The sequence below is a fragment of the Electrophorus electricus genome, chromosome 20, assembly GCF_041902795.1.
Source record: "Electrophorus electricus isolate QZ-2024a chromosome 20, ASM4190279v1, whole genome shotgun sequence".
NCBI classification, from domain to species: Eukaryota; Metazoa; Chordata; class Actinopteri; order Gymnotiformes; family Gymnotidae; genus Electrophorus; species Electrophorus electricus.
The window spans coordinates 14,046,108-14,066,280 of NC_137516.1; the positions used below are offsets into that span (position 1 = coordinate 14,046,108).

The window sequence follows — 20,173 nt, forward strand, 5'->3', positions numbered from 1 at the left end:
AAATCTATTGCTCACCGCAAGCACCCAGTCAGTAATAAATTAACGATATTTCAATAATAAGAGCTAGTTAATGAGTGATGGAGCAGTCGCCCTTAATTGCTGATAGCCATGCCAGTGGGGAAAGTTGTAAATGCCATAAGAAAAGGTCACCATTAGCTGTCATCTAAGTCTAGCACATGTATAAAACAACCTACTCCATCTAACAGCATTACATACCCATTTAAACTACAGGCAAACTAGATCCCAAAGGTTTAATTTGTTAACATTTCATAAGGTCTCATTAAAGCTTCAGAACTCCTTAAACATGAAATAAATTGACTTACATATTCTGAACTATGATAAACAGTTTGGTCAGTCTATGGCATTACCATTACAAACTAAAATTAGTAAAATGATAAATCCAGTTTTTCACTGAATAATTGTTTTTAATATCAGCCAACCAAAACAAAAATTGACATGTTTTGGAATCATTCCTCAAATACATTTGTTTTTTTCAAAGTACAGGTACAGCATTTATCCTTCCCATCAATAAGCAATTTAGAAATAAAATGTCATACTATATACATAAAATAACCAACTTTAAATAGATGACAGATCCCTATGTAATTTTGACATACATGTTAGACAAGACAGCTGTGTGTTCAAATGTGTATCGTGTTCAACAGAGCAACTCTGTCTCTACATGCGAGCAAGTGGAGCTTCACAGAAATGACTAGGACTCGTTCCGTGCGCACATCTTTCCTACACGCATGCACTCTGACCAGGTTTGGATTGCTGAAATAAAAAAAGTCTACAAACATACCCCTTTGCAATAAATAACATACAACGCAGACTTCTGTTCTTTAAGTGCTAGTACATTCAGGTATAAATCAGATATCAGTACTGAAACATGCAGTGCTTGAGCCTACTGAACAGTGCAAAATGGAAATTCTTCTTTCCTGAGACTACAAAGCACTTCAGATCCCTTCGTAATCTCAGGAAGAATGGGGAATTGTCATCTACTTCTACAAATATTTTCCTTTTAACCGACGATATATACAGCATTATGCATGGTAATTCTTCGATATGTTCAGTTATATAGAGAGGAATTAATAGACAGTTATTGTCTATTTGCTGACAAAGGGTACATTTGTCACCAAATGTGTGCAATACCCAAATGTCTAGGTGGTTTGGGGAGTTTGCCTTAAAGGAGCAATAAGCAACATTTTCTTGCTTTACTCATCATATTTCACTGGTTTGCTGATAGTGGCATGGGTTGGAGCAGGAAGTAACCAGAACTGGTCATCTAACCATCAGAAGAGAATGGTGTTTAGACCCCCATTATGCAGCTAAACAGTATTCAATATGATTAATTATGTTTTAATATAAAGTATCCAGCAAGGGGTATTGTACATATTTACCCTTTATATCTAACTGGCCATGTCAGAAGGATGTGGATAGACAGTACTGTATATACAAACATTTATTCCACATTGTCTGCTGCAAGGAATGGTCACATAGGAAATTAAGATTTAAAGGGGTGTGTGTGTGGTGTGAGGCATGGCCAGGCCCTTTGCTCAAATGCTTAACGAAAAAAAGGCAAGTGCAAAAAAACAAAAATAGATGTTTTTCAGTCCGCAAGCCAGAATCGCTACACGGTGCGTGTCTCCATCTCAATCTTCTCTTCGGCCTGGGACACATCTGCCTCCTGATGGCTAACATTAGGCCGCACTGTCACCATGGGCCCACCCCCATGGATGGAGTGCAGGAAGTTCCAGGTCTCCTCTGAGATTTGTCCCGAGTCGGCGCCTGTCAAGAAGAACAGAGGTGAGAACCCTCTCCGTGAGGCAGAAGCAGGTCAGCCGATTTAGAATCATGCTCCCCGGGAGGGTTACCTTGCTTGAGTATGATATGCCCATTCTTGTTCACAGCAATTTTTGAGTTATCAATTGGCCCTGGAGGATCTGGATAAAATGGTGTAAAGGGGAAAAAAAAAAAAAAAAAAAAAAAAGATTGAGAGATTGTCATAAAAATTCCTTACAGTTTACAGCAACAATCCAAAAATATTATTTTTATATACGATGCACATTAAGTACTGGCATATTTTGGTACCAGCTCCACTGACTCTACTGACCATTGTCTTTGCCTTTGACAAAGGCTTCCCATTCCCTGAACCACTGCATGCTGATACAGTAGATGACCACGGGTGCATCCTCCTCCTGAAATGCTTTATTCAGCTAAATAAAATAAACAAACCACCCGTTAAAATGAAGAAATAATCTACGAGTCTGAATAAGAAGGGAAAGAAAGAAGGACAAAAGAAAAAAAGAAAGACAGCAAGAGGGCATTTAGGAGAGTAACACACATCTCTGCTCAGATTTATTGGCCGTTTTAAAGAAACCACTCCCTGTTGAACATAAGGGCTGAAAAAAGAAAGAAAGGACGAAAGAAACCATTTCCTGTCTGCTTCTCTTAGGCTGGGCTGAAAGTGCATCTGTGCTCATGAATTAATAATGACTCCCAGTTTAGAGGCTCAGGCTTCTGATCTCTGCTCATGAGAACAGGGTAGAGGAAGTCTCTCTCACATTCTCAGAGAACAGAATGGATATGGGGTAACGTTAGATGAAGACATGGTACCTCTTTGACAGTGCAAATTTATTTCTATGCTTCTCATTTTTTCTGCAAGGGGAAACATTACCCTGACAAACATGTCCAGCTCATTCTTTCGCCTCTTCTCCAGCTTCTCAATCTCCATCTGGCAGGTGTGGCAGACGTACAGGTGGTTGACAGCGGGGCCTCCCCCATACCTGTGCAGGGTGGCAACAGTTAGATTTCGCTTGTGGGTTGGGGCAGGGATTGGGGTGAAGGGGGGCTGGAGACAGTGGTTTAGGTGGGGTGAGTAGGCTGGACCAAGTGTTAGGGTGGGTAGGTTAGGGCAGGGGTTGAGGGGGGGGGATGGGGCAGAGGTTGGAGTGGGGAGGTGGGTCAGCGGTATGGGGGAGGGTAAGATGTCAAACACGCCCACTGCTTACCTGCTGTACAGATGGTCCCAGACATTCTGGGGGAGCATCAGGACAAGGTCATCGATGTACGCGGCCTTGTGTGGAGGCACACCTGCCAGGGCAAAGAAAATAAACCAGCATCGGTCAGGGCAATGTGCCAGTAGCCCCAGAATGGAGGACTCCTTTAAGCAGGCCCACTCCAGTAGTCACGCACTGGAGGATCGACCCAAAATGATTCTGTGTGCATGCAGAACCAAACTAACAAAGATGCATTTTTGTTCTCTCTTTCATTTACAGATCTTTGTGTGGGCTATGCTTTGTGTAGGCCAGTCTGCATGCTGTTATCTTTGGCAGGCTTAAAGCTGCTCCTGTTCTTCAAGCTACTGCTGTAGCTCTAAATCAAGAACTCCACAAAGCACACTTGGTCTTCTAAGCTTCAAGTTCTTTGAACTTAAAACATGACTTGTCGTATCAGACTCAGGTGCCGGGCAGTTCCCAGCAGGTAAGCTGCCGCTCTTGCGAGAATCAGAGCAGACAGCGTCAAAAGCGACTGGAAGCCTTTGAAAGCTCATAACAGACTTCTAGTTTAACCCCCCACCTAAGCAATCACATCTCAACTGAAAGAAAGGGGAAGGGGCAGAGAAAATGAGCACAATCAGAGGAGAGGAAGTGAGCGAGCCCTGGCCTTGCTACCATGCTGGAGATGGCAGGAAACAGGGGAGCTGAGGCAGGGGGGCTCACCTCCATGGAGGCACAGGAAGTCATGGTTGGAGATAGGCCCTGGTTCAGCAAAGGTTCTGAACTTGTTCAGCCACTGGCGTGAGACATAGAACTGCAGCAGACTGGGCTCCGTCACACCAAGCAGTGCTGTCACCCTGCGCCTGGCCTTCTGTGCTTCCTCACTGCTCTTCCTGCACAGCACACACGTACGCACAGGCATGCCACGCACACAGAACTTCAGAGACTTCATCACCTGGCAATGCACACATTCAGGCCTTGAAATATAGTGGGAGCCTTCACTTGAGCTTGGTATCCCAGTTAAGGGGCTCTGCTCTGCAGGGCAAGGCTTCCACTGGAGCCCGGTGGTGGGGTGGATTCGTATCCAAGGCTATTCACTTCACAGCAACAAATACAGTGCCTGCAATTATCATCTGCGATCAGCAGTGTGTGGTGGCACTGCACCCCAGAAATATTTGTCAAGTTGCAATTTGTTAATGTGCATGTTACTGTGATTCACACAAATGAAAGAATGCTTTCAATGTGATTTGAGTGATTGAAAAAGTCTGACTGTAAAGAATTCAGTGTTACTTTTCAGAACAAATACACAGATTCCCAAAGAAAAAGCTGCCAAACCCTACATATCATTATGCAGCACACAGATTTTATGAGGTTTGCATTAATATGCACTTTTATATGGAAAATTGTGAATCAAAATGCAGGACTTGCTTGTAGAAGAGAACATAGGCCTCTGCATTCTGAACACATGACTCTGACACCTCCGTCACACTCTGGTCATCAAACTCGTACCACAGCTTGTTCAGGTCATTCCGGCAGTAGGCTACGTAGTGTCCACCTGGGCACGACAGAAATGACATCGATGGTGATATTGTGTTATGTTTATTTTCTTGCTTGTTTTCCAACACTAATCGAGCACCACTTACTGCTGGCGGTGCCGTGGTGGCAGATGACAGAGAGCAGATCGTAGGTGGTGGTCTGGGCAGAGCTCTCCTTGGCCAGGAAGGGCTGCAGGTCCAGGCCATCCAGTGGGAAGGAGACATGCGTGCCGATCTTGGTGGAGAACATCAACTCATGCCGGAAACGCTTCAGGTGGATGCACAAGATCTGCAAGCAAAACAGTCGGTCAACGGATTTTCACACCACAGTGCAGTGCTCTGACTGCACCAACCGTGAACAGAAGTCAAAGAGGTGCTAAAACCAGACCCCAGACAGAATTCCAAAATATACATATCTGACAGTTAACATGAATATCATTTCATCACCCAGTCCTGGCTTTCCACACCGCACGTTGAACCTCTTCAAATTTTTTGCATGGTTGAGTCCCTTTACCAAAAATACACTCACAGTGAATGAGCACGCCAGATCAGCGTTGGATGTTTTAAAGGAATAATGAATCGAGGAGAGAAAGCGATTTGTATCATTTAGTACGGGTTGGATTTCAGAGGAATTTCACACAGAGTAAGGCTGTTCATTTTCAAAATCAAGATATTAACAGGACCAGGCAGGAGCGGCAAACCGCAGTGCCTTGGAACGGGCTCGGAGCTCATGGTCACACTGTAGGACTGAAGTAATACACTGTTTCAAGGGCTCCGGTGGTGCTCATGCTCAAAGGCCTCTGCTGTTGCATTGCCGGCAGTAGCAAAATCAGGACAGCTGCAGCATTTCCCGAGGGAAGGCTACAACTAGCATTTCTGAAAGTCCAACAAAGTTTTTCTCCAAAAAGTTCTCCAAGTGACGGCAGAAACAAGAGGCTGAGCCGCAGGAAAAGTTTTGCGAAGGTACAGAATCAGATGGGCCTCCAGCTGGGAACGGAAGCGCCGTCATTTCAAAGTCTAAATGCTCAGCAGGCTTCACTGCAGGTTGCTTCTTTAGAGCTCTTCATCAGAGCTCTTCATTCCTGCACTCTTGGAAGAGCTGTTCATCAGAGCTCTTCATTCCTGCACTCTTGGAAGAGCTGTTCATCAGAGCTCTTCATTCCTAAACTCTTGCAAGAACTGCATGTACCACCTGTCCTCCCCTCGATGGAAACCAAGATCAGGGTCTTCGTTCGCTAAACGCATCACCCACAGTCTATTCCCACAATGGTGGCTCGCTGAATGCTTCAGGAGTACAGAAGCTGCTGCTATTGTCCTACTCATAGCATTAAATGTAAGCCTTTACGACCTCCTAACATTAAAGACAACAGAAGACCCTCTGAGATTATAATTGCCCCCCCCCAAAAAAAAAAATAAGGCACCGAGGATATTTCTGGATGTAGGTTTTTCCGGCACTTACCTCTGGAAGACTCTGAACTTTGCAGAACTTGACTCCATTCCGCAATCTGGAGAGAGAACAGAGTGTAACGGCAGCGGTTAGAAGCCACACCAGACTCCCCTCACTGCATACAGACACACCAAGCTCAGGTGCAGTTGCTATGGGATACTCACTTCCTGCACTTTTCACAGCTATACATGTTATCCCCTATTGAGACAAAAAAAAACAAAGCTTATTTCAAAGAGTGACTCACACAGACATACGGTATTTCCTGGTAGCTGCATAAATTTGACTGCTCATTGAGGACCATAGAGAAGCTCTGTGCTAACCTTTCAGTTCGTCTCGAGCAAAGAAGGCAGCCAGACAGTCTTGAAGTGTGACCACAGGGCCCCAGAACCAGCTAAGGGAAAGAGACAGAGCAACTGGGTCCTGATGTCCGCATCAACCAGTATCTTCAAAAAGCCTCAAAATGATCCAACTCTTAGCTCCCGCAAAATTTCTCCTTCTGTATTTTCTATGGTTTATTTCATGTAATAGAGGTAGAAACATTGTTTGTCACAAACATTAGCTACTGTACACTAGTATATATTAGCTAGCCCATGTTTCTTAAGACCAGGTCACTGAGAGCAGGTGTGAGGCCCCTTCACCCAACAGATTTGGGCAGCACGCAAATGAGGTCAGGAGCCAGCCGGCTCATGCACTGTGGTGGCCCACTGCCTGGTGGGAAGGACGTCATGCAAGCACCTCTTGATGTACTCCAAGACGAAGGCGATCCAGCCCTGCGCTGCGTAAGCCTCGCCACAGGAGCCCGCCTTGACCAGCGCTGTCTGGTGCGAGGACGAGTGCAGCTTGGCCAGGTCCTCCTTGCCAGGGATGGGCAGAGATATGTCCTGGAAGGTCTCCAGGGTAACGGACACCTGGCCGGGGCAGAAAGAGTCAGTCTGCAGAACATTTTCCATTTAGAAAGAAACTATTTGCCACCAATCAATATAGTGCATCAGTTTTGGGCTTCGGTTCAAACATGAGCGACTGTACTTGAGACTGATTAGGTCTTATTGCAAATCCTATATAGAACTATCAGGAAATTCAAGTAATAAGGACTCCTTGATGTCAATAAATAGCTTTATGATAGAAATTGATCTGCCCAGTGGTTTAGAGTCAATATAGTTAGCCAACATAGTTAATGTACCAATGTACCAGCTGACAAGTTGGGGGTTTTTTTGGTTAAGAAAGAAGACGAAAAGAGAGCCACTAACACAAATAACACACCAACACAACCACAGAGATGGTAGCACCTGAACCACGGCTCAATGACAGGCCTGCTTGGTGCTAGATAATGAGCTAAGACTAAGAACACTTCACCCCGCACTGGGAAACAAGTGACAACATGAAAAATTCATTTCAATACATGTTTTCAGGGAGAAAAGATTAAGCTGAATTCAGCTTTAATTTTTTTTAAGTGGTTTATGACACTCTCTCTAGTCGCTGTTGGCACGTTGACCATATGTGGTAAGTGGCAGGTGGAGCTGTTCACCCTGTCGCAGGTCAGGCACTGCACGGAGCTGATGATGGTGCCATCAAACACATCAGAGATGACGCTCCGGTACTTCCTCTGGTGTTTGCTCTTCAGGGGCGTGAATGAGGCTACTGTTTGAGGAAGGTGAGAGAGAGAGTGCGTGAGTGTGTAAGGAGCAGAAGAATCAATCAGGAAGGGGCCATCTAGTGAGCAGCAGCATGACAGCAATTACCTTTCTTGTGGGTGGAGCTGAGGGGAGACCACATGGGGCTGGATTTGGGCTGGCTGCTGGAGAGTTTGGGGACGAGCCCCTCGTTGCCACTGGGGCTCTGCGGCCTGGCGTTGTTGCTGACCTGGATTTCCGGGTTAGAGTCTGGAAGAAAAGGGGAAAACAACCATCACCACCGGTGACGTAAACGGGTCACACATCACCGAGCATCGCCGTTAAAGCCCTATTGCAGCATTAGTGCTCATCTGAACACTAAAACAAAGCTTGCTTTAGACTGCGCACGTGGACTTGAAAAAGGGCACTTTTCTCTTTAGGGTTGTCATATTGTTAAGGGAGAACCTGTGCATCTGCCATGACCAGGGCTAAAAAGAAAGTAGTAAAAGACTGCACTGCATGCATGATTAAGAGCTTTCACTTCTCATCATATTAAATCCACTATTGTTAATTAACTTTCCATCACTGGGCAGTTCATCAAAAATGACCAATAATAATCATTCTGATAAAGTATGAAAGTATTAATAATTCTGACATTATTAACTGAGATCAGTGATATGACCGATGTGTCAATTATTAGTCTGTAGCTCATAGAAAAAAAAAAGCAAAAAACACTGTGAAACGTACAATCAGGTTGAACAAGACCACATGCAACAATAACACTTCATCAGTCTTTAATTATAATAAAAATATCGCCTGCTCAACTTACAAACTCACCTATTTGAAAGTTTGCATTTTCACAGCCTTAGATTTTAGCCTGAAATTATTATGAGGTTACAACCTGCCTTTTGTTACAGCAATAACTGCCATGTCAGAGAGCTTCACGCTGGGTAGCGTTTTATCTTGGGCTTTTACCTGCAGCCCTGCCCTGCTTGATGGCCCCCTGGCAGCTGATGATGGCCCTGTCCTCGCTGGCGGTGTCCACGTCCTTGTCCAGGTGTCCGTGGGTGCCGGTGCGGTGCAGCTCGTTGATGAGGTTCTTCTCGCTTTGCCACTCGCGGCTGCTCTTCGCCAGCTCCTCGCTGCCGATGAGGGTGTCTGCCTCGTCAGACTCGCCCAGGCATTGTGTGCCCTCGCCGCTTCCGCAGGACTCGCACGACTGGTAGTCGCCATCTGAGTGACTGCGGTCGTCCTCGTCGGGGCTGCTATTGGACCCCACGCCTGTCCCCGCCCCCGGCCCACCCCCATCCTCCAGCTCCACCAATGTCTCTTTCAGCTCCTCGTGGAGCTGGTCCATCAGGCAGCGAAGGAACTCCTGTGAATCCTGGAGGGAGAGGTCACACAGCCTGGCCTTAGAAGCAGGCCCGTGTAGCGCTTAAAGATTGCACGCAAACAAACCCAGTGGTAGGCTGAGATACTCAACTGGCTCCAGCAGCTGGACAAGTCACCATAAGTGCTAATGTAACTCAAGATGTTCAGGCAAAGCCAGACTGCAGAGCCATCCGGCCCAGTGAAAAAATAACTGACTAACTTACAATTTCACTGAATGTGAAGCTAAGAATACAGGCAATTTGAGGGCATCCAGCCTGTTACCGAGGAGACTTCAATGAAATTAGGGAGGGGAAAGGCAAACTGCTTCATGGTGGAGAAGGAGGGGATGGTTTCTGCTACTAAACTGAAGGGGATGTAATGGGAGGAAAGTATGTGTGCGCGTGCTTTCCTCTGCAGCTGTTATGTGTGTGCATGTGCGTATATGCCTACATGTGTACATGCATGCCGAAATGATCACAACATTGAGATAACGAGATAAAGAGAGTAACTGAACACACAAAACAGCAAGATCTACAGTTACATTTACGGCATTTGGCAGACGCTCTTATCCAGAGCGACTTACCAAAGTGCTTTGTCATTTATTCATAGAATATCCTAGTACAGTGCAGTAGGTTAGAGTCCAACATACCAATGAACTAGAATACTGTAGAATACAGGAATCAATGCTGATACCTAGAAGTACAAGATCTATTTTGTGCACACTCTGGGCCTGTACTGGTTTTAGGTGTCAGACCCTTTAAAGGCAGTAGGAAAAGAAGCAGCAGGAAGTGAGGCTCTGGATAAGGCCTACCTGCTGGGAGTATCCCCGGAACATTGGATTAACTGTCTTGATTCCCTGGAACAGGTTCGTGGGAACAACAAAGGCAGGCCTGTGCAAGACAGACACCAGCCCACAAGCAAACCCTTAGTGATACACGATATGTGATAAACAGAGAGTTAAGAAGCCAAATCATAGAGGAAAATGGGACAGACAGAAAAGAAAAAGGAGCACCTGTTCTTGTGCCACAGGTCAGCGATGAGCTTCTGGTAGCTCTTACACAGCGCTGGCTTCTTGTCCGTCCGGACGAGACCTCCACAGTCCAGGAAGAACTGAGAAAGAGGAGGGCTGGAAGACAGAGGACGGATGGAGGAACAATGGGTGAGGAGTCGGAGAAGGAAGACAGTGAAGTGAGGGAAGTCTGAAGCACTGAAGACCTGGCAACCCTGTAACAGAGCCTACCCTCACAAATAAGGCATGAAGAAATGAGGGAGCAATGCTGGCCTATCAACACCACAACATAGAAACCACACACACACACACACACACACCACACACACACACCACACACACACACCACACACACACACCACACACACACACACCCTAAATTAACTCTCTAATGTAATGAACAATTTTTTTTTAATTTTAAGATTTACACTGAAAATGTACAATTCTCTACATTCATCCACATTGTGCTCCAAGTAACAAGGCTTGGTTCAGTTTGAATCCTATCCATAATCCTGCCCCAAAAGCATGTTGCAGGATCCAGGTCGGTCTTCCGAGGGTGGGTTGAGCAGAGGTTGGGGTGGAAGGTATGGGGGCTGAGGATGGAGGGTAGGGGAGTGGTTGGTGGGGCTGAGGGTGGGACAAGAGTAGAGAGGCCGTGGGTGGGGCAGAGCGAGGGGTGTGTGTTCTCACCAGTTGGAGAGTGCCTGTAGGGCAGCGTTCATGTAGCAGGTGTTGCCGATGTTCTTCAGGCCAGTCAAACCTGTGGGAGGGAGGGGATTAGCACACTTGTGATTTTCCTACACAGCACAAGGTCAAAATCTTAAGCACACCAGATCTACCGCTGGACAAAAATCTGACAGCACGTGGTCTTTGTATAGCGAAGGTATTTTGAACGGGAGTGTGAGCGGAAAGTACAGTAGCATGTCCAGTGTGCCCAGCACCTCTGGCTCTCACATCGTCCTCTTCCTCTGTCTCCATGTCCAGATCATCAGCTACCCCGGTGGGGGGCACTCTTAAGGCGGCCGGGCTGACCGGGGCCCCGGGCTCCTAGGAACACAACGATCCAGGTTTAGTATTAGGCCCTCCCAGCCCCACATCTCAATGACACTAACAGTGTCATGACAATTAGCCCTTAGTTTACAATTTTGAGAAATGTATGTCTTATACACTGTATGTGGATGTACCATCGAATTGAAAAAAACAGTTCTAGATAGAAATAAAGATAAAGAGATAAAGATTTGTTCAGTCAGGACAAGTGACCCCCTGTGTTACCTGGCTGGTGCTCTGTGGCAGGGAAATGGGCTGGGCAGTGCTGGGCAGCAGGTTGGGCGGGCCCAGCTTCCGCTCCAGGAAGACCTCTTTGGCGCAGGCGTAGCACCACACACGCAGCGTGGTCAGGTTCACCGTCAGGTTGTGACGCATCTCCTGTGTGTGTGTGGGGTGGGGTGGGGGATATAAGGAGGGGCATGGATGAACATGGGGTGACCAAGGCTCATTGGTCTCCCTGTTAAACCAGCCTCTATAGCAAATCGCAAAGGCATTGCTGCATAGTGGTTCACCAGAAGTCCATTTAGCAGTTTAGTCCATTTAACCAGTTTCCAATGACTCCAGTATACTATGGATTTCAAGTACTTTGAAATCTGCTGTTTATATAAACAGAGAGCACCAGTGTCATCATTGCATCTTTTTATTTACTGTTTGAAATAAACAGGAAACACTATTGCTGTGTCAGGCCAGCCCTGTAACCATTTCTCATCCTGCATAAGAAATCTGAAGCATGTAAAGGTGATGCTGGAAAGACCAAAAATGAGGAAGAATGGGGGAAAATTGGAAAAAGTATGACAGAGTAAGAAAAGGTTTGGGAAAACGATCCAAGGCTCAGGAGCAATGGGTTGCCCAAAGAGAAACATGTACACTTCAGCAAAAATCAACTTGCAATAACCTGCCATCAAAATTCAGCACCAAGGCCATCATGGAGCATATGGTGTGCATGAGTGTGTGCATGTACGCTTGTGTGCTTGTGTTACAGAGTGGTGGGTGGTGTTTAAAACCAAGGATTGGCAGGGCAAGGTCTGGCCTGCAACCAAACAGGCAGGCAGGCAGGCAGGGAAGCAAGCAGACACACACACACACCCACAGACACCCATACGTGCGCACTCGCTCACAGCCAGCAGCTGCAGCTCAGGGGCCCCTGCATTATTCATGGCTATGGATTAGCTTTCGCTTGGGTGCGACCCGCCATCAGCATACGTACACTTTACAGTTTTGCCGCCATACGCAGCCTGCTCCATAATTTATGGCCGCTGCAGCGAAAATAAAAGCACCCCGCCAAAATCTGGCATGCTTCAGCCAGAGCAGGCTGCTCTTGACAGGGGCATGAAATTTTCAGGGCCACAGTGACTGCCGCCATCTGCGAGTGCTTTTAGACCTCAGGCCGGTTGGACTAAACAGGACTTAGCCCTTGGGACTCGAAGCAGGCCGAGTTGAACAGCTGGGGACCGTTAGAGGTGGAGGTGCGAGCGGAGTCTGACGCAGTGGTTCTTTCACCTGGTGTTGCTGGTCAGGTGCCAGGACACGAAGGGGCACAGGGGGCCATGACACACATGTGCAAGATTAAGACACGAGCCGGAGCAGAAGACGAAGAGTAAAAGAACACGAACACGAACACACACACACACACACACACACACACACACACACACACACACACACACACACACACACACACACACACACAGAGCCCAGCTGCTCTCAGAGGAATAGCAACTCTAATTAAACTCCCGTCCCTTGCACTTAAGACGACACCTCGTGGCTGCATTTCCACGGAGAGACAAGACCACTCGGCGCCGATGCGACATTCTCCGCCCTTGCTACAGCCAAGCCTCAGCACTGTGGCCTCGCACAGGGCCACGCCCTGCAGGACCACACAAGGCCAACAGGAGGAGCTGTCGTGCAAAGAAGCTTGGACCCAGAACACTAGGAGCAAGGCATTTCTGCCACGGTCCACCGTTTCACAAAAACACCACTCTACCACTTCTTAGATTTTATGACATGTCAACACTAGTGAAAAGTGACAACAGCCTTTTGGAGTTAAAAGAATATATGGCAGCAAAGTGAGAGGTATGTTTTAAGAAAAGACTTTTCAATGCTTTCACAACCCCCACACCCACACAGGCTCATGTACCTCAGAGTGGACAGTGCTATGGTCACCATGAGACTCTCCACAGCCAATGTAAGCACAGCCATTCTAAAAGACAAACACACACAGAAGCACAATGAATATTCAGTGGAAAATAAACAAATAGCTGTTTTCTTCTTTAACAAATATACATCACAGGCATATGAACATTTAATAGTACAGCTGGTTGAAAGACACAAAATAATCCTTTTATCTTGAAACATTTTAGCCATTAAATCACATCAAAGAAACGATGAGCAATGTTTCAAGCCCACAACAACTTCATTAGTACACTTCTCTTACATCTGAACAGAGAAAATATAACCAGTACTGGTTCTGGAAGTGCCACTGGGAGTGAAGTTCACTTACTTCCAGGCAGGCCCAGAGGTTTGGCCCTCCGACTCTACAGTCCTGACACTGACCCTGAAACGAACATTTACACAAAATTAATACGTTAACACATACTGGCACTGACAGCACATGTTCCATTACATTACCCACACTGGCACTGAAAGCACACTTTCCACTACATTAACACACATCAACACTAACATACTTCAACATTAAAAGCACACACTCCGCTACATTAACACCCAGGTAGGGCTCAACATGTCCCGCACTCCAAATCTTGTGTGATGAAGAGGGAGGAAGGGAGGGGTGTGGGGACTCAGAGAAAACTCACGTGAGACTTCTGAATAAGTTCCTCCTTGGTGATCTCTCCGACACACTCCAGGTGTGGGCAGTCACAGCTTGAGGCAGCGGGCATCACTTCCTCTCAACTGGTGATGGTGGGAGGGGGTCAGTGCAAAATAGAAGGGGAGAGGGGGGTGGGGGGGGGGAACAGAGAAAGAAAGAGTTTTACAGCAGGTACAAAACAAAGTATCTGAGCAAGTAGAAGTAGGCTAATTCTTGGCCTATCTTGCATTTGTCCCTTGTCAGTAAAAAAAGCTGTCGTTGGTGCATGCCCTGCCAAAAGCTTTATATAGCTGCGTATCTTCTCTGTAGCACTGTTGATCTGGGACTGTTTTATCAGCTTCATGCCTTTATTAATCTGTGGCACATAGGAAACAAGGCTGCACGGTATATCATTTGACAATCATTATCAGAACACTGATAATCAAAATACACAAGTCTTTTTTATATTCTCCGATTGGTCATCCTGACCACTGTCAGGCTCTCCAGAGGTGTGATCTCTTAATGTTTTGACAAATTACATGAGTGGGTTCACCAGTGACTTTTAAGGTATTGCGATTCATATCACAGCCGTATTATGTAGCAGGATAATTGCCAAACAGGCCTATATTTTTGCCCATATCATGCTGGTATCTAAAGTGCTGCCAAACCATTGAGGATGAAATGCTTTTATTGCAAGACAAACAGCATATGAAGCTATCTAATAAAATGCTGACAATCCTCTAGTTGGGTGAAAACAGACCTCTAGCAAGGCTTGTCTAAAGCAGCACTTCTACCATCAAAGGTACACAATGTGTTGAAGTATGTACAGCACATAAAAAAACACAATCTGATGACATCACAAAATACTGTGGAAATGAACACACACCGAGGTATATTTACTGACTGCCACCCCACCCCCTTTAAAATTAGCCTTCTTTTTTGGTGCCAAACACCTAAAAACCTTTGTCTTTTTCTTCGTCTTTTTTGACCCAAGGTCAGCCTTTGTTTAGTTTTAAATAGTAAAACAGAAAAACTAACTGTTTGAGACTGAGGCTAAAACCCGTTTTTCTGGAACATTCCAGAAAATGTCATAATCTGTAATCCCCTGCAAGTGGACTGTCACTAGGGTGACAAGCACAACCAAGGGTTCAAAAAGCAAACCACATTAAAAAAAAACAAGCAAACAAACCAACAAAAAAAAAAAAAACTTGCTCTCTTGGTTCTGCATGACTCATTTGAATACAGTTATTTGTGCTTTAGAAGAGATGTATAATATATTGTTTGTTAGTACAAGTTTGGCCTTCACTGTCACAGAAGGCTGGAATATACCAAAAGAAAAAAAAAAGATTTTTGTTACTCAAACGAGTAGAGGGCTCTGTGGATGTGTATATTCAATGCATCATTGTAGTCACATGTTCCAACAATTTTGGTAAAATTCATATTACAATCGCATCGCGCAACAACACAAACCCAATATGATGTTTGCTCATAATTTGCAGCCTTAACCTGCTCTCTGTGTAAAGGTTTTCTGCATAAGGGCCAGGATCACAGCGCAAAGCTGTCACCTCCAGCCAGGCAACACATCATAAGCACACGCGTCTGAGAGAAAGGAAGGGTCTCATGCAGGGCAACAGCAAAAGATGCCCCCTGGGCATCTACTGAGGGGTAGAGAAGAATCACAATGTAGGTAGGAGATGAAACCTGGTGAAGTGTCATATCAGAAAACACATGGCAGAGGCAAAGAATGCCACACTGCAAAGTATCAAAGGCAGATAGACAATAAAAGAATATACATGTAGAACTGCATACAGGAAAAGACCTGACAGTCAGGCCATCAGAAACCTGTATATAAATGGCCATGGTACATCCAATAGCCATGGTTTCCTACTTCCTACGTCTGATGTCCACTTGAACTCAGACATGACCTGATGTGAACCCATTGCAAACAGTATGACCACAAGTCACACAACTTCCTGTTTAGTTACACAAATCTGCCATATCATATTCACATTAAAGTAAGGACTAGGCTTTAGGGGCTTTGATGGCAGAACACCTGAGCATGTTCGCTCCTCAGAGATGGGGATAACATTTGAAATCCATAATGTAACATGTTGGAGAGGTGTCCTGGTTTTGGTTCATGTTCTTGCAAAAGACAACAGCTTCTCCAGCTCCACAATTCCTTCAGTCATTGGAAGCACGCACCAACAGCACTGTTTTATCAGTTCAGACATTGACTCTTGGAGGAGTGGAGTGTGTACACACACACACACGCATGCACAGAGACAGACACACGTGTGTGTGTGTGTGTACATACACTTACACACACACACAGATATACTCACACCTAAGTTGACAAGAGCAGTAAAAATGATAAGGGCAGACCTTACCACTAAGTGACAAAACACAAAGTTCATGGAAGGTTTGAGCACAGAAAAAAATGCAAACAGTGAGCCACTTCGACTGTGCGCTGCTGTTAACAAAATTACGGTAAGAGAGGGTGGAGAAGCTACTTTTGCATCTTTACACGTCAGTGATCAAATAAAATGTTTTAAGGTTGGCCTGGATTTTACTCAGAGCAGTTTGTGTTGAACATTCTCATTTAAATCTTTCCCAAATTTCTGGTAAGTAAATTAGTGGATTTATGGTGCTTTTTGACTAATGAAAATCTAAATCTAAAGTCTAAAATAGATGTCTTAGGTTACGATTGGCCAAATCGGAAATGAGACTTGTATGAATATGACTTTGCTTGGATTGCCAGATAAAGGCTTAAGCACACAGAGTATCTCGCATCACTACTGAACAGTGGGCATGCAAAAATCCAATAAAATTTAGGCTCAAATCTTGTACTCGTGCCATACTAAAGGATGGTTCCAGAACATGAATTTTATTCAATCACTAAATGGAGCCAAACACACTTCACTGGAGTGCAGGGTCAGGAAGCGATCGATTTATTAGCCAATAATGTTCTTCATGAAATTACAGTGTGGTGGATCCCTGTCATTGGCCAGTTGATTGGCACTTTGTATTGAAACCTGAAAACAAGGTCAGCCAGATTTCATTAGGGTTATGAAGAACAGCAGTGGTGTCACTCCATCTGCAAGCCAGCTAAGAGAATTCCTAATGCCAAATTTGTCATAAATCTTTATCATATGCTGCATGTAGAAACAATACCTATGACAGGTACATTTAATTCTAGAATGACTAAATCGTGGACTGCTAAAGGTACTGAGATAAATGTGCTGAATATCTGGGGTATTCAAACGAGGTTTATGTTTTTAGTCAGGAAACTAACCACCAGACTCATGTAACTAATGATATAAGGAAAAGAAAAGCAAAAATATATTTAACCAAGAAAGCAACATTTGTAAAATAAAACGTGCTCGAAGCCCTAAAAATAACCTCAGACGCTAATGTAACGGTTCAAACAGTGCATCAAAATCAACGTACGGCCTATAGCTCAAACATTGAGAAGAAAATCCGAATTATATAACTACTAACGCTAACATAAAATGAAAACGTCAACTCTTTCGTTGCACTTTTTGTAATTGAGAGAAGTCACAATCACCAGCTACTATAACAAACGCATTATCCAAATGCAACTACGAAAAACAGAAGAAATCCTCTAATCCGTTAGAAGAGAAAGTAACGGCCGACAGCGAAGGCCAACTGGCAATAAAGACATTTGACAGTTGTGCGATCAGTCAAATTGCTAACTTGACATAGCTAGCAAGCGAGCCGGCATAGCTCATATCTTAGTCCAACTTAGTCTAACGACCGGTATGTATGCTTAGTAGGTAAATCGACAATGTACAACCTAGCACACAGAAAATTAGGACATTTTAACACGTAAAACTATATTCGATATATGAAGTGAGCCGGCTTGCCCACAACTATAAACGTCAGCTGCTAGCTAGCCAATAACAGTAGCTAGCTAGCTAACCTGAGGTAGTTAGCTAACCTCGCTAACCTACCGTCAATAACTAGCTCGCTACTAGCTGTTGCAGCTACAGACTTACCACCAATGAATGTGCGATGATGTAGATAAATAAATCACTTTGGACTTGCTAATGAATATGTTGATGGCTCACATGTATCCTTGAGCTATTCAGTTACATATTTATCTAAAGCGTTGATCTTCTCGATACTGAGATAGCTAATTAGCTATCCTAGTAACGACATCTACCACCGCTGAACAGCACAACTTCCAGGTTCGTCTTCGTTATGACACAGTGAAAAGACTCTTTCCGGTCCTGTAATACGCCAATGAATGGGGATAATCGTAAGGCAGTGACAGCGCCGTCTAGGGTGGAAAAAGGAAATAACTTTTCAATTCACTCGCAGTCCTTCACAATCCCAGCCCAAGCGGCACCACTTCAGCATTGGGAATATTACATGATGTCTGTGTGATATTTTAGCCAGGGCATAAGCACCTTTCACCGATCCAGTCTCTCTCTCTCTCTCTCTCTCTCTCTCTCTGTTAAATTATATAGGCTAGCAGTTCCCTATTATGATAAGCAATATTAACAGGCAGTTTTATTACACACGTGAAAGATTTTTTCCTTCATTTATTATTTTAAGCACACAGAGATGCCATTTTGCCTTTTTATATACACATTTAGAATACAGTATACAGTTTTCAGAGAGGCCACTATGAAATTCTTATATACTTTTGAGCTCCATATTGGTAAATATATATTGGTTATTCCAGAGAGTTACTGCAGTGTACTATAGTAAAAGAAATGAAAGTGAAGTACAAAAGGTGTCCAGAGAAACAGGACATTTTGGTCAGAGGTCCTTCATCAGCTGCACAAAGTGCTTTCAGAAAGTATTCAGACCGATTTACTTGTTGAACACTTTACTGTGTTGTGTATTTGAATTTGTGCCTCAAAAATCACATATTCACAAAAAGTATTCAGATATTTTGCTGTGGCTCTCCAAACTGTAGTCTTGTGCATTCTGTTTGCTTTAATTATCCATGAAATGTGTCTGAAACACAGTTGAAGTCCAGCCGTTACAATTTCAATCGATGGACCTAGTTTGGAAAGGCACACACTTAGGTCTATAAGGTTCCACAATTTACATTGTATTGGCAGTATAAAAACCATGCCATGAAATCCAAGGATCTGTCTGTGGATTTGTGTGATTAAACTGAAACAAGACACAGATCAGGGCATGGATATAAATCAGTATCTAAGGCTTTGAGTGCTCCTATGATCATACTGGCCTTGAACATTTTGAAAGAAGCTTGGTACAACCTTGAAACCTCCTAGAGTTGATTGTTTGGCCAAACTGGGCATCAAGGAAAAAAGGCTTTGGTCAGAGAGATAAGAACGAACCTAACAGTCCCCCAAAAAGGGCTCCAGAGGTCCTGTGCAGAGATGGGAGCACCTATTGGATAGTCAACCTTCTCTGCCGTATTCTGTGAGTCAGATGTTTATGGCAGAAAGTGAAGAATGAAGTCACTGTTGTGTAAAGGTCATATGATAGCCTGCTTGGAATTAATAAATGGCATGTAAAGGATTTCAGCAACATGTGGGAAAATATTCTCTCTCCCAGTATTAATTTGAGACAAAACTGAACTCTGGGCAGGACAGCAAGATTGGTAGCAATTTTGGGACAAAAAATGCAGCCAAATATAAAGAAAAGAAAAACTCCTGAGAAGCATATGCAAACTCAGACTGGGGCAACAGTTCAACAGTGCAACAATGACCTGAAGCATTTAGTCAAAAGAACATTTGAGTGGCAAATCTATGAATATCCTTGAGTGGTCAGCCAAAGCCCAGACCTAAATCTCATAAAACAGCTGTGAAGAAACCTCAAGATGGCAGATCAGACACTTGCCATTTGGTCTGATAGGGCTTGAGATGATCTGCCCTGAAGAATGGTATAAATTGCCAAATTCCAGGTGGGCAAAGCTTGTAGACACTTTTCCAAGAAGACTTGCAGTTGTAATTACTGCCAAAGTGACTTTTACAATATAAAGGTCTGAACAATTTAAAAAAAAAAAAAAAGATTTCAGTGTTTGATTTTTAATTACAAAACTATGTTTTCACTTCATTATGGGTGCTTTAAGTGTAGATTGGGTAAAAATGCCCACTGTGTCTATTGAAATTCAAATCCATGATGCAAATGATGTATCACGTTAGATCTGAATACTTTCTGAATACACTGTATGTGTATTCAGAATGAAATATATACATGAAATAATTTAGCTAAAGGTCTAATTCAGTCTAGACATTTGCTGCCATTTGAAAGTGTATTTGGGTTTTATACTATGTGAATTGTAACAGTGTATAATAATTGTGTATTAATGAATCCGTTTATCTCTGGCAATTAGGCCTCTTTGATT

General features: G+C 44.3%; 1 protein-coding gene across 2 annotated transcripts; it reads right to left on the reverse strand.

Annotated features, from left to right (window-relative positions):
* Positions 1 to 404: 404 nt before the first annotated feature.
* Positions 405 to 18,056, reverse strand: usp33 (ubiquitin specific peptidase 33). Of its 2 annotated transcripts, XM_026998368.3 has the most exons (24): positions 17,841 to 18,056; positions 13,832 to 13,928; positions 13,519 to 13,572; positions 13,156 to 13,218; positions 11,244 to 11,396; positions 10,913 to 11,018; positions 10,662 to 10,731; positions 9,975 to 10,088; positions 9,774 to 9,852; positions 8,567 to 8,975; positions 7,721 to 7,861; positions 7,507 to 7,619; positions 6,717 to 6,889; positions 6,302 to 6,372; positions 6,146 to 6,179; positions 5,994 to 6,039; positions 4,643 to 4,823; positions 4,428 to 4,554; positions 3,723 to 3,892; positions 3,012 to 3,093; positions 2,678 to 2,786; positions 2,114 to 2,216; positions 1,875 to 1,943; positions 405 to 1,788 (listed from the first exon to the last, which is right to left on the reverse strand). In XM_026998368.3, exons 2-24 carry the CDS (start codon positions 13,913 to 13,915, stop codon positions 1,631 to 1,633), a joined length of 2,709 nt encoding a protein of 902 aa, XP_026854169.2. In that variant the 5' UTR covers positions 13,916 to 13,928; positions 17,841 to 18,056; the 3' UTR covers positions 405 to 1,630. The 2 variants fall into 2 exon arrangements, with proteins under 2 accessions (XP_026854169.2, XP_081559693.1); XM_081703567.1 differs by lacking the exons at positions 11,244 to 11,396; positions 13,156 to 13,218; positions 13,519 to 13,572; positions 13,832 to 13,928; positions 17,841 to 18,056 and having other exon boundaries at positions 10,887 to 11,001.
* Between the last annotated feature and the right edge of the window lie 2,117 nt (positions 18,057 to 20,173).

Excerpts from the sequence above, each read along its gene's own strand:
- usp33 (XM_026998368.3), bottom strand. The coding sequence starts at position 13,915 with ATGCCCGCTGCCTCAAGCTGTGACTGCCCACACCTGGAGTGTGTCGGA. Across the intron at positions 13,219-13,518 it reads ACCTCTGGGCCTGCCTGGAA|AATGGCTGTGCTTACATTGG; the intron begins GTAAGTGAACTT and ends TTTGTCTTTTAG. Across the intron at positions 6,890-7,506 it reads AGTGCCTGACCTGCGACAGG|GTGTCCGTTACCCTGGAGAC; the intron begins GTGAACAGCTCC and ends TGCCCCGGCCAG.